The sequence below is a fragment of the Acomys minous genome, assembly GCF_964271855.1.
Source record: "Acomys minous genome assembly, chromosome: 8".
Taxonomy (NCBI): domain Eukaryota; kingdom Metazoa; phylum Chordata; class Mammalia; order Rodentia; family Muridae; genus Acomys; species Acomys minous.
In genome coordinates, this window is record NC_140489.1 from 89,507,658 (window position 1) to 89,521,384 (window position 13,727).

Genomic DNA, 13,727 nt, shown 5'->3' on the forward strand with positions numbered 1-13,727 from the left:
CAGGTTTTGTTTGTTTTGTTTTGTTTTTAATGATTTAATTTATTTCTTTTATGTGCATTGGTGTTTTGCCGGCATATATGTCTGTATGAGGATGTCAGATCCCCTGGAACTGGACTTACAGACAGTTGTGAGCTGCCATGTGGATGCTGGGAATTAAACCCAGGTCCTCTGGAAGAGCAGCCAGTGTTCTTAAGCACTGAACCATCTCTCTGGCTCTCTTTTCAGGGGGTGCCGTTTTAATTTCACAAATGGTATATATTTTCAACTTGAGGTTTTTGTATCACTTTTAATTGAAAGTGTACATTGTTCCTCCATAGCATCTTGATGGCCTCTTAACATTCACTCGTAAACTCACTGGCTTTTATTAATTAATTTTCTGTGAATCCTACTGTCTTTAATAAGCCCATATACTCTGCAGCATGTCTGGCACTGTTTCCCATGTTCTATGAGGCCGGCACTGCTGTCAGCCACTTGGGACCAATGAAGACAGTGGGTCTAGGATGGCTAGGGGACTTATCTGTGCCACAAAGCTGGAGGTGGCATCCAGAGTCAGGCCCAGAGGTTTCACCTGAGTGATCTTGGCTTTTGTATTATTCCCCCTTGGTCAGGATGTTGCAAGCCTTTGATTCACTTCTTCGTCAGGCATGATGCTGGGGTCAGGCTAGGTCAGGCATCTTGTCTGAGAATTCACGGTGATTCTGTGCTGAGGGTCCAGGGACAGTGGCTTTTTGCCTTCCAGGGAAATACCAAGCCCGGATTCTGTCCGAGAGCCTCCTCAGCCCTGCGGAGTACCAGAGAGAAGTCCACTATGAGCTGGTCACTGGCAAAGTGGACTCGCTGGGGGCCTTTTTTAGCAGTCTCTGTCCAGGTAAGCTTGTGAGAGGCGGGTGCAAATATACTCGTTGAAAAGAAGTACATTGAAAAGAAGTAGGGAGGCTGCTGGGGTCCCCTCACACCTGGGATCTGTGGCAGCTAAGCTTTTGTGCCTGAGTCCCCCATTTGGTGCACTGACAAGTCCTCCTTCCCAGGGCAGTGCTTTTTTGGCTGCCTGTCTATCTTCCTGCTCTGGCTGTAGAGTTCCAAGGTTGGGGGAAAGCTTTGTGCTGTCTGTCTGTCTGTCTGTATCTTTCTATTTGAGACAGGGTCTCCCTTTATAGCCTAGACTGACTTCAATTGTCCAGTACTCCTGTCTCGTCTTCCGGGGCTGGGATTACAGGGATGGGCCACAACACACAACTCTCCCTGTGTTTTGTGTCCTTTTGTCTTTATCTCTATGATCTATTCAGTCACTTGGACCCCCGGCCCCACCCTGGCTTCCGGTCCCTCAGGACTAATTTAATGCCCTCCAAAAGAGCTCTATGGACCAATCTTTGCCTGGCAAGGCTCAGAATGATCTTCCCCTCTGAGCCTAAGTACCCTGTTTCTGGTTTGTCCCACCACATGTGGAGCCACGGTATGATCCACCTCGGGGACACACCTTTGGGACAGGAAGACGGTGCCTTCTCCACACATTACTTCAGGCCAAGCCTAGACGCTGTAGCTGGTCCAGAGAGGGTGGCTGAATTTCTCTGAAATGCAAAACCCCACTTCTGTTCTCTGTTTTGAGCAGAGGGTGACATTGACATTTTGCTGGACAAATTTCACCAGGAAAGCCAAGGCCACGTTTCTTCCTCATTCACTGCTTCCTCTACCAAGAAAACAGCCATGCTGGATACCAATGGGGCTCCCGTGTGCACAAGTGAGTGGTGGGGAAGGGCACAGGTAGGAGACGACACAGGCGGGCACAGTGATTGATGGACTGGCTGCCGTGTGCATAGGTGATGATGGCTTGTGCATAGGTGTGCACAGTGAGTGTGAGCGGGAGCGTGCACCAATGCAGACAGTGTGGAGGAGTAGAGCCAGTAGTCTCAGGTATGTTCGCCAAGTGAAAAGGTAGCCTGCAAGGATGGGTCTAAATTCTATAGCACTTGTCCAGAAACTGTGAGACTTTAAAGCTTCCGACCGAGGTACACATGGAAGGTGGACAGTAGCCTTAGCATTAAAATATACCTACTTACAGTTTTATTTTATTTTTTATTTTTTTCTTTTTTAAAAAAGATTTATTTATTATGTATACAGTGCTTTGCCTGCATGAATACCTGTATGCCAGAAGAAGGCACTAGATCTCATTATAGATGGTTGTGAGCCACCATGTGGTTGCTGGGAATTGAACTCAGGACCTTTGGAAGAGGAGTCAGTGCTCTTAACCTCTGAGCCATCTCTCCAGCCCCCTACTTACAGTTTTAAAATGTGACATATTGATGCGAGGTCACCCGTCCTTTCCTTCATACATTTCTTTGTCCTGATTTGTTTCCTCCTAGTGCACTGTTACAATTGTTTATTCAGGTGTAAGGAGATGCAATCATTTCTTTCCCTTCTTGGGGAATGTGGTGCCTCCTCCAGTCTAGCGTCAGCAGGCAGAGGCTATAACTCTGAGTTGCCCGAGTGCTTGGTTTAGGCTTTCCTATCTGAGGAAGGAGGATGTGTGAGAGGCTGCCCCCAGGGTCTGGCTGAGAGCATGCCCTTGGCGAATATGACTGCATCTCTTTCCCGGATTGTTTTGTGTAGCCAGGCCTCTCCTCCCGCACTCTGGGTGGTAGCTGCCCACTGTGCTCATCGGGGGACCCCTCGGGGCTCTGGCTGCAGGTTACCATCCGGAGCCACGGGGCATCCGACCCTTTCAGCTGGCGGTGGCGCAGAAGCTCCTTTCCCACGTGTGCTCAATCGCAGATTCCAGCACCCAGAATCTGGACTTGGGGTCCTTCGAGAAGGTGGACTTTCTCATTTGCATTCCACCATCAGAGGTGACCTACCAGCAGACCGTGTTCCACGTCTGGCACTCAGGTAGGGGGAAACCTTTCAAGGAAGGAGGTGTGGGGCCTGGGGGAGGAGCTTTGACCCCTTTACTGTCACATGTGATGTTGTCACCACGCTTTGCTGTGCTATAGATGGAGCAAGGGTTGTTTTTTGTTTGTTTGTTTGGTTGGTTTTGGGTTTGTTTTTTTTTTGAGACACAGTTTCTCGGTGTAGCCTTGGCTGTCCTGCGCTCACTTCGCAGACCAGGCCGGCCTCGGAACTCACAGAGATTCTCCTGCCTCTGCCTCCCGAGTGCTGGGATTAAAGGCGTGCGCCACCACACCCAGCCAGTGGAGCAAGTATTATCGTCGCCCGTTTATTATAGACCATAAAACATGTCCAAGGACAGTGATTTTTTTTTTCCCTCAAGATTAAAGGTAGTTAGCTTTTTGCTATGTCCCTCTTCGGTTCTGTGACTGGCTGATGCTAATTGGCACTCACGTGGCATAGCTTACCTCCTCAGTGGCATGATGTTGGGCCTGCAGCTTGAACCTGAGATAATTTTGTTAGGCACTTGGGCGTTTCCAATCCCTGTTTGAGAGCTGTTGCTTTAGACAGTTGCTTAGCTGGCACCCCTGCGTGGGGGCACCATGCGCAGAGCCAGACCTTCACCCAGCTCCTTGGGCCGAAGAGTTTGGTGGTGCCCTCCTGCCCAAGTGTCTGTACTGTGTTGCCCTCTCTCATCAGGGCAGGCCTCGTAGGCTGGCCGACAGTGTGTCGGTGGCGAATGAACCCAGGGGCTCCTGAGGTGTTCTGCTGTGTTGCAGGGGTTCTGCAGGAGCTGGGCCTCGAGAAAGAGCCTGCGACCAAGCAGAGGGCGGAGCAACACGTTCTGAAGCTAGACACGGAGGCCCAGGCAAGATTTAAGGCCTTTCTGCAAAACTCCTTCCAGAACCCACATACGCTCTTTGTCCTCATCCACGACCACGCCCACTGGGATCTAGTGAGGTCAGACCTCCTGGTCTGTGACGGTGACATGTTTCTTCTTGGGGATGAGGGCACAGGCTGTGAGCGAGTATTGACTGGGTGGGGCTCGGTGTTTGTAGGCAGAGGATGTAGGCAGTTTTCAGCCTCTTAGAGCTGTGTAACATCTCTCACACCAGTCAGAGAGAGGCCTAAGGGCTGAATGCCGCAGAAGTGGAGCCAGGTCAGAGGTGTTGGTGGGGGAGCCAGGCCCTTAGCTGCTGGATGAAACCCTCCCTGCTACCACTCTCTCTGGACCAGTGTTGTGGGCTGTATCTGCTTTGGCCCTTCCTGAAGGGTGGACGCCTTTACTCAATTGAAATGAATTCTCACCCTAGATGTGGGTGAGGTTGGTCAGTTGGAGACTTCTGGCGGCTGGGCACCTTCAGGAGGTAGGCCTTGCAGCTGACCAGTTAGCTCTTACCTCTGGTGGAGGTGAGGAAGGAAGGAAGCTCCTGGACCAAGTCATAGAGCAAGGCTTTGGTTCCTACGGATTGTAGCTGTTTAAGCTTGTGAGGGCCTGGACGGTTTCCAGTCTAGCGCCTGAGTGTGACTGGAGGGATGTAGCTTCTGGAAATGGTAGGTACCACTGCCTTTTGGATCTTCATTCTTGAGGACAGGTGTCTCAGGTAGCTGCCTGGCATCCAGAAGATGAAGCATTGATTTCTTTATTCTGTCCCCTAGTTTAAGAGAGTACTGACCGAGCCCATTGTCTTATAAAGAAAGCTTGGGCTGGGCCTGGCTGCTAAGACCTCAGATCAAAAATGTTTCCCGTTCTTTTAATGTTGTCTTCTAGACACATGTAGAATTTGTCTTCTTATATTATCTTTGAATCATCTCAAGTCAGCAGAACTTGATTTGATTCTGTAGATACCATTGTTAACGTTTTATTTGATGCAAGATCTGGTCTGATTCAGTACACCACCAAGGATGACTTTGAATATCTCATATTCCTGCCTCCATCTGCCAACTGCTGGGATCAGAAGTGTGTGCCACCATGCCCCATTTTACATGGTGCTGTGGGTCAAACCAGGGCTTTGCACATGCTAGGCAAATAAGCATGCTACCAGCCAACATCCTCTGCCAAGTCAGGAGGCCATTAGGAAGGTTATCCGGCTCCTCATCTGTGTCTCCTCCCTTCTTCCCTCACATCCCCATCACCCTTTGACACAGAAGAAGACTGGGCATGAGCCATTGTTAAAAACAGACGTGGTATATACCATTTGACTCTTTCTGCTTCTGGCTTTACTCACTCATCATGATCATTTCTAGCTCAATCCATTTGTCCACAAACTTCAGGAATTCCTTGTTTTTAATAGCTGAGTAATATTCCATAGTGTAAATGTACCACAGTTTCTTTATCCATTCTTCTACTGAGGGACACTTAGGCTGTTTCCATGTTCTGGCTATTATGAATAAGGCTGCTATGAACATGGTTGAGCAAATGTTCTGGTGGCACTCAGAGGAAGGATAGCAGGCTACCAAGAAGAGACTTGATACCCTATGAGCATCTACAGGGGGAGGAGGTCCCCCTCAGTCACAGTCATAGGGGTGGGGGGAGTAAGGGGAAAATGGGAGGGAGGGAGGAATGGGAGGATACAAGGGATGGGATAACCATTGAACATAATATGAATAAGTTAAAAAAAAAAAAAGAATAGACGTGGTACCATGCAGGAAACCCACCACAGTTCCTTTCCTGATAGTCAATTTTCCTATATATATAGAGTATTGTTAGAGCCCCCAACAGATGCCAAGACCAATCACCTCTTTTTTTTTTTTTTTCATAATCACGGGTGGCGCTGTAAGCTTCAGTAGTAGGTGAAGTTGGGGAAGTAGTTATAAGCTCAAGCAGCTGCCTTACCCTTGTAAGGCTATCAAACAGCGTCAGCATTTCTGTTTAACACTTTTGTTCTTTCCTCCCCTCAGCAGTGCTGTTCATAACATCTACTCTCAAAGTGACCCATCCGTGGGATTAGTGGACAGACTGCTCAACTGCAGGGAGGTGAAAGAGGCGCCCAACATCGTGACCCTTCATGTGACCTCTTTCCCATATGCGCTGCAGACGCAGCACACGCTGATCAGCCCCTACAATGAGATCCACTGGCCCGTCGCCTACAGTAACGTGAGTGCGGCTGTGCCACAGTGTCACTAGTATGCTTAGGTGTAGAGACACCGGCTTTGGTAGAAGCCTTGGCCAGTTGGGAATGAGTGGCTCCCAGCTCCTTGGGTCATTGGTTTGGCCCAGGGGTTAGACCTAAAGCCTTCCTGTCTATTTGGAAAAATTTCTGAAGCCTGTCCATGGGTTGTCCCGTCTTAAATGTGTAGGCAGTACAGTTGGTTTGACATCTTCCCCAGGAGCTGATGCTCTGAATCTCAGAGCAACATTTGGAAAGACTGTCCTCCTGGTACTGTAGATGGAGCCCTGGGGGGTAGTAGAGGCTTGGGTTCCACAGGGAGTGGCTTCCTATGCAGACATGTTCAAAGCATTCTTCAGACCGAACTTACGCCCTTTACCCTGGAAGGCTTGCTTTGGCTGGCCACCTGTCATCATTTATTAAAGTAGATGTCCAGAGTTCTGGCAATTTGAGAATCCTGTGTGGCTGGATTCCAGCTGGGAACACAAGGAATAAGTATCCTAGAGTTTTGGACTTCTTCAGAATGCTTCAGCCATGCCAGGAACTCCCAAGGTGTTTGGTTTCCATCCTGTGACATCAGAATCAGTGTTTCGTTGGCACTTCCTGTGGGCTTCACTCAAGTGCTTTATACCCATGAACTTACAGAAGGGCCAGAGGATCTTCTGATTTACAGATGGCAAGAATAAGAAGAAAGTGGCGGACCACTTGTGTAGGACCACTGTCAGAGGGGTGACCCAGGGACAGGTTCCTTGGCAGTGGTACCTGCCCACTCTGCTGTTTGAGAGCAGGATTCACACCTCTGCATTTTGGACAACCTCTGCCAACTTTGCTTGGTGGAGTTCCTGCGTTCATTTGGAAGGCATGTTAGGGCAATGCAAGAGACATTAGATAAGTTTGTGTTCCCCCCTTCATTACCCCAACCGTGAAGATATTGGGGCCAAACGATTGGGAAACTTGACTGATGTGATGAACACTCCGTCTTTGTTGTTTATGGACTGCACAATCAGTACTGTTTAGAATCAGTGCTTCTCAATCTTCCTAATGCTGCGACTCTTTAATACGGCTCCTCATGTTGTGGTGACCCCCAACCAAAAGACTGTTTTGTGGCCAGCTTCATAACTCTAGTTCTTCTAGTTATGAATTGCGATGTCGATTGTGATGTGCTTATGAAGGATTATCTGATACGCGGCCCCTGTGAAAGCATCACCAAGCCTCCAAAGAGGTCGCGACCCACAGGTTGAGAACCGCTGGTTTAGCTCAAGTTGCCAATTAACATTGTCCACCAGTCCCGGCCTATGAAGCCCTGACTTTCCGTGTGAGTGTGACCCTTGACTGGATGGTGCTCTTCTGTTTTAGGGCGTGGACCTGTATCATGAGAGCAAGAAGTACTTCGGGCTGTCTGAGTTTATTGACTCCACCCTGTCTGGACACAGTCTCCCCTTGCTCCGGTATGACAGCTCCTTTGAGGCCATGGTCACTGCATTGGGGAAAAGGTACGTTTTTCTTCAAAGTTACTAGACATGCTTGGTAGCTTCAAGAATAAGTGGAAAGTGGAAGTCTGCATCCGGGCCACGGGTTCCAGGAAGGAAGTCCATCTCCCTCCCTCCCTCCCTCCCTCCCCTGGGATGCAGTCCCTCTATCAAGGGGACCCATATTTCTGCATCTGAATTGCCTTGGGTCCGTGACTCTTCTATCTTGCTGCTATTCCAGAACATTGTAAATTGTATTTCCTTGGGTGTCTGTTTTACTCCTGTTAACCCTGAGTTTTATTCTGGGATACAAGGAAGCTATCGGAAGTAGCGAAAGCCTTTCCGGTCTTGTGTTTAAGCTTTGTTGTCAGGCAGAAGAGCGGTAATCTATACCTGCTCCATACCTTTGCTCCTGACTAAGGCAAGACCCTCCTGAGTCCTTCACAACTTTCCACGGCTCTTGGGGATTCCACATGGATTGTGGGGAAGGGGACTAGCCACGTGTGAGCCCCAATAAGCTAAGGGTTTGCTGTGCAAGCATAAGGGCTTGGGACTGGCTCTCCAGCACCCACGTAGAAAGTCTGTTGTGGCAGTGTACACTGCTTACTCTAAAGGGGGGACGTAGAAGAGGAACATCCCTGAGGCTTGTGGACTAACAAGTCCAGCCAACCGGTGAGCTCCAGGTTCATTGAAAGAACCTATCTTAAACAAACAAACAAACAGTGGAGTGTTTTGACTCACCCAAAGTTGGCTTAAGGCTTACACATGCTCGTTCAGACATGTGCACAAACACCTTTATGCATGTACACACACCCACATTGAACATGTACATACACATATAGTCTCCTTACCCACTAATCTTAAAAAAAATAAGTCTTTCCTTGGCCTTGGATGGTTTCCTTCTGTGTGTGGCCCTTTTGCTGCTCATTCCTATGGACTCTGTCTGCTCCACAGTTGCTTAGGTGTTCCCCCTGTGACCTGAGCTGCCTCGGTGTCCCTGGGCTCTAAGTGTGGACCACTGAGCTTTGTCTGTCCCCCCCCCCTCCACTTCCCGAGCCCATCTTGAGATCTCTGAGTGGAGGCTAGGGGCTCACCTCCCTTGGGTCACAGGAGGGCTCAGGACCACCCTCTTTTCACTGCCTGATGTCTCCTGTCTGTCACTCCATCCTGGCCAGGAGCAGAAGTCTCCACTCATCCTTCAGGCAGAATGTATTTCCACCACACTCTCGTGATTTCCATGCACTGTTTCTCCAATGCACCAAAGTCAGAGCAAATATTCCCTGGGCTACTCAGTATTCCTCATGCCCCAATCCTGGGGCCAACTGTGCCTTCCTAAGACCACAATGGCCACTTCTCAGGCTCTCCCTCCAGTGTACATAACCTGTAAAGTCATCAACATGCTGGGCCATGAAGAGGAGGTTTGGACTGGGGAAGTGGGTGATGCCATGGGGTACAGTGAGGTCAGGAGTGGTAGTAAGCAAACTAACTGCCCTGTTGGAACTCACACACCCCGTTGGAGCTCACACAGTGTCACTGCTATGCTGTGGCTTCTGAGGACTTTTTCCAGCTAGAAGAATTCACATGAGTGTCAGGATAAACTTGGCATGAGTTCATTCATTTCTCTTGGGAAGTGATGTTCAGAGACCTGATTTATTTCGATGTTGCTTAGGTGTGTTTCTTTGTCAGTGTGTGTGTGCGTGCGTGTGTGTGTGTGTGTGCATGTGTGTATGTACTTCAGTGTCAATTCAGATATGCCGTGCACATGTTTGGAGACCAGAGAACAACTTCAGATTCTGTTTTCACCTTCTGCCTTCCTTGTTTGAGACATGGTCTTTTGTCTGTTTCCACTGAATATGCAGGCTAGCTGGCCTGGACTTCTTGCGGGGGGGGGGGGGGGGGCTTATGCTGAGATTACAGGTGTGAGTGTATCTGGCTTTGATGTGGAGGCTGAGATTTGAACTCAGGTCCTTATGCTTGCACAGCAGACACCTTACTCACTGAGCCATCTCCCCCTGGGTCTGTTTCTGGCACACAGGTTAGAACTGCCATGTAGTCAAGGGAGCAGTCAGTGCCCTTGTGTGGGGATAATACGATAACCATAGTTTCTGAAGCAATGGAAGATATTCTTGCTTTTGCTGTCTATGTCCTGATGTGTAAATCATCTGTCAGGTTAGACATTTGGTCACATCTAGGAACTCACTATAGTCAAATGGCGCCAGCGTAGCCTTTAGGGTGGCCTCCAAGTCTGAGGACTTGGCAGCTCTGTGTTCTCCTATTTCTAGTGGAATCCTGGAACAGATTGCTCACTGTACTAGTTTCCTTTGTGGCTGCTGTGATAAAACACCTGACAAAAGATCCCTAAGGAAGGAAGCGTTTATTTTGGCCCACGGTCTGAGGGTGCAGGCCCTCACGGCAGAGAAGTCGTGACAGGAGTGTGAGGCAGCTGGCAGCAGAGAGAGATGAGCGCCACTGCTCAGCCTACTTTCTCCTTTTTAATTGAGTGTGACTCGAGCCTGTGAGATAGTGCCACCCCCATTCAGGATAGCTCTCCTCCTGCTCTGTGAAAACACTCTAATAGACATGCCATGTCTCTGGGATGATTCTAGATGTTGTCAAGTTGATAATGAAGACTGACCATCGCATCTGGTTTCTGGGGTGAGGTGGCAAACTAGGTAGGCATTATTTCATGTCTAGTGCTGGAAAATGCATGAGCAGTAGCAGCAGCAATCAACCTATGCTTTTGTCTCCCAGCTGGAAAAAAAAAAGCAAAAAACCAAAAACAAACAAACAAACAAAAACCCCACAGGCATCTGTGCTTTAGTTTCTGAAGTCCCCAGCAGCTAACCCCTACAAGCAATGATGCTCAACCTATGGGTTGGGACCCCTTGGTTCAAACAATTCTTTCACAGGGGTCACCTAAGACCATCAGAAACACAGAAACTACAGTTATGAAGTGACAATAGAGTAATTTTATTGCTGGAGTCACCACACCATGAGGAACTGTATCAAAGGGTTCGCAGCATGAGGGCAGCTGAGACCACTGCCCTACAGGTTTCTATCACATCTGTAACTTGGTAATCGCCTGTGTCTTGGGTGACCAGCATGGCCAGCCCCAGGTCATGGGCATGGTCTCTCTGTGTTCCTTGCAGGTTCCCCCGCCTTCATAGTGCGGTGATCAGGACCTTTGTTCTTGTGCAGCACTACGCGGCTGCCATGATGGCCGTGAGTGGCCTCCCGCAGATGAAGAACCACACATCGGTGGAGACCCTGGAGATCACCCAGAACCTCCTCAACTCCCCGAAGCAGTGCCCCTGTGGCCACGGGCTCATGGTCCTGCTGCGCGTGCCCTGTTCGCCCCTTGCAGCTGTGGCCTATGAGCGCCTGGCCCATGTGCGAGCCCGGTTGGCTCTGGAGGAACACTTTGAGATCATCCTGGGCCACCCCAGCTCAGGCATCACCGTGGGCAAGCATTTTGTGAAGCAGCTCAAGGTAGGTGTTGTAGTCGAGGGGAGGGGGTGAGGGCAGAGGGCTTATGTGGGAGTCACCAAATGATAGCAAGAGGGGGTGGTGGCAGCAGGCTCTTGAGGCCTGGCCACCCCTCTCCACCTTTTCACCCCCAGGCTCCCTTTGTCCCCCAACACAGCCTGAAATGTGTTCTAAAACCCCTCTGAAACCCCAACACAGCCTGAAAGCCCTCTGATATGAAGCATACTTTTTCCCCCCCTCTTGCTGAGGTACCTTTCTCCTCTGCCTTAGCTGATGCTTACTCCTTCAGAATCCAGCTCAATTTCTTTTTCCTTTAAGGCATCCTGTCCTACACTTGGGGGGTGGGGTGAGATCTCTATTCTTGTCCAAGTGGTGGTGAAGATCTTGGTCCCCTCAAAGCCAAATACAGAACCTGGTCCTTTGTAGGCTCTTATTAAAAGATGTGTGACATGTGACAGGACATGTGAAGGGGACAGAGAGAGAGAGAGTTGATTGAAAGAAGAAATAGGTGGAAGCCGTGGAGGAAAGGCACAGTCAGTACCATTAGAGGACACAGGGAGAGATGTCAGAGACAACTGGGCCCTGTCTTCCCGAGCATTGTCCAGACTCCACACGTCCTCACACACCCAGCTCCCCAACTGAAAGCTCAGTGGCTCATCACATACTTACACGCAGAACAAAGCTCTTCCTTTGCATTGCAAGATGGACTGTGAGGGTCACCAGTGAGTGGGTGGACATCAGGGTGTTTGAGAGCCAGGATGGATAGGAAGTAGCCTGGGTCAAGTGTGGACTGCACAATTGCATGCCTAGTCAGTATGCTTTATTTTACACTTACTTATACTGTGTGTGTGTGTGTGTGTGTGTGTGTGTGTGTGTGTGTGTGTGTGTGTGTGTTGCAGGATGCAGGTAGAGGTCAAGAGTTTTTGAGAGCTGGTTCTTCCCTTCTACCGAATGGCTTCTGGGGATTGAACTCAGGTCATAAGGCTTGGTGGCAAATGCTCTTATATAGCTGAGCTGTCTCACCAGCACCGGTTGGCGCATTTAGTCCACAGTAGTGTGCTTGGGCCCTACAAATAGTCACTCATATCTTTCAGATGGGAAGAGTCAGAGCTTCTAGGAAGCTGGTTAACAACCTGGGGGAAGTGACAGTACTGATATCCAGGCCTCATTTCTGCCCCTTTCCCTCCTTCTCATATCTGCAGATGTGGCAGAAAATCGAGGACGCGGAATGGAGGCCTCAGACCTACTTGGAGTTGGAGGGCCTGCCCTGCATCCTAATTTTCAGTGGGATGGACCCTCATGGGGAGTCGCTGCCTCGGTAAGTTGGGAATCAGGGCCTCTGAGGTCCTGAGGAGATAAGCCTCAGGGGAGGAGAACAGCCTGAGTTACCACTGCTCAACCACAGGAGAAGGGTTTCACACTCCTGGTCAGCAACGGTGGCATATTTGGGCTGGTATTCCAGGGCAATGTGTCTGAGGTGTAGGCAGCATTTCCCAGTTTTCAGAAGACACTGTTGGGTAGGAGTCAGGGCTTGGAAGAGCATCAGTGCCAGACTGATGGGAAATGGATTCAGTTTGGGGGATTTCTGTGTGTTAGAGATGACAGTGCCATATTAAAATGGTGACCACCATCCCTAGAGCTGGGGCCAGTTTCCCTGGTTTCTTGACCATTGTGACTGGTGTGGGGGTGGGGGAAACTCATGGTGCTGCTCAGAAAAAGTAGGTTGTTGAGTATAAAGAATAAATGTCTCATTTCTTAATTACTGTTCTATGGTTGTTGAAGAGACACTATGACCAAAGCAACATATAGAAAAAAACTCCTTCTCAAGTCTCTGATGGGGATGAAGACCAGATAGTTTAGTCTTAGAATTAACCTTAGCTATTTAGGGGTTAAGATATTTTTAGGTCTAGATAGATGTTTTAATTTGACAGAGATGAGATATGATGGATATTGATTCTCATTCAGAGTTTTGGAATCACCAAGATAGTAAAGATGTTTTCTACAAGGTTGCCAAATACAATTAGCCAAAACATCATGAATGTAACATTCATATAATCCCTGATTGTTTCATGGTTCTTCTTGCTGCATTTAATTTTCTTAATTTACATGTAATAATATAAATGTGTATGCCAAAAGAAAAGAAAAGAAAAGAAAAGAAAAAAGAAAAAAAAAGAATTTAATCAGGGTTACTACATGATCATCATGGTGGGAGGTATGGCCCTAGAGCAGTAGCTGAGCGCTTACATCTGATCTGTAAGTTAGAGACAGATGGGGGGTGGGGAGGGGGAGGGAGGGACAGAGAGAGAGAGAGAGAGAGAGAGAGAGAGAGAGAGAGAGAGAGAGAGAGAGAGAGACTGGATCTAGCATGGGCTTTTGAAAGTTCAAAACCCATCCCCATTGACACACTCCTCCAATGAGGACACACCTCCTAATCCTTCCCAAACAGTTCCTCCAACTGAGAAAAAAAAACATTCAAATATACGAGCCTATGGGAGTCACTTTCATTCAAACCACATCCTATATGTCTTTCTACCTATGTGTCTCTGCAGTTATCACGGGCACATGACCTATGAGTGACTCCCTTCACTCTCTAGGCTGCACACATGTAGGACAAGAGGTCACTAGAAGGTCACTTGTCCTATAAAGGCTTTCACAGCAGTAATTGTGTCTGACTTCACTGCTGTTGTATTCCTAGCTTCCAGCACCTCCCTGGGACACATTGAGTATGGATGGCTTACTTGAATATCCAGTTAGTATAATCAGCCTCCAACAGTATACA

At 48.8% G+C, this 13,727-nt stretch overlaps 1 protein-coding gene across 9 annotated transcripts in view; it reads left to right on the forward strand.

Moving 5' to 3' along the window:
* Positions 1-13,727, forward strand: part of GREB1 (growth regulating estrogen receptor binding 1) — a 137,644-nt gene that overhangs the window by 96,504 nt on the left and 27,413 nt on the right. For 7 of the 9 annotated variants that reach the window (XM_084792223.1, XM_084792220.1, XM_084792219.1 and 4 more), the window contains 8 exons: positions 740-868; positions 1,610-1,738; positions 2,686-2,883; positions 3,663-3,843; positions 5,785-5,980; positions 7,350-7,486; positions 10,612-10,951; positions 12,151-12,266. In XM_084792223.1, the coding sequence (XP_084648349.1) occupies positions 740-868; positions 1,610-1,738; positions 2,686-2,883; positions 3,663-3,843; positions 5,785-5,980; positions 7,350-7,486; positions 10,612-10,951; positions 12,151-12,266 (1,426 nt within the window). The remainder of the gene's footprint in view (positions 1-739; positions 869-1,609; positions 1,739-2,685; positions 2,884-3,662; positions 3,844-5,784; positions 5,981-7,349; positions 7,487-10,611; positions 10,952-12,150; positions 12,267-13,727) is intronic. The other 2 variants (XM_084792225.1, XM_084792226.1) reach the window with 2 other exon arrangements.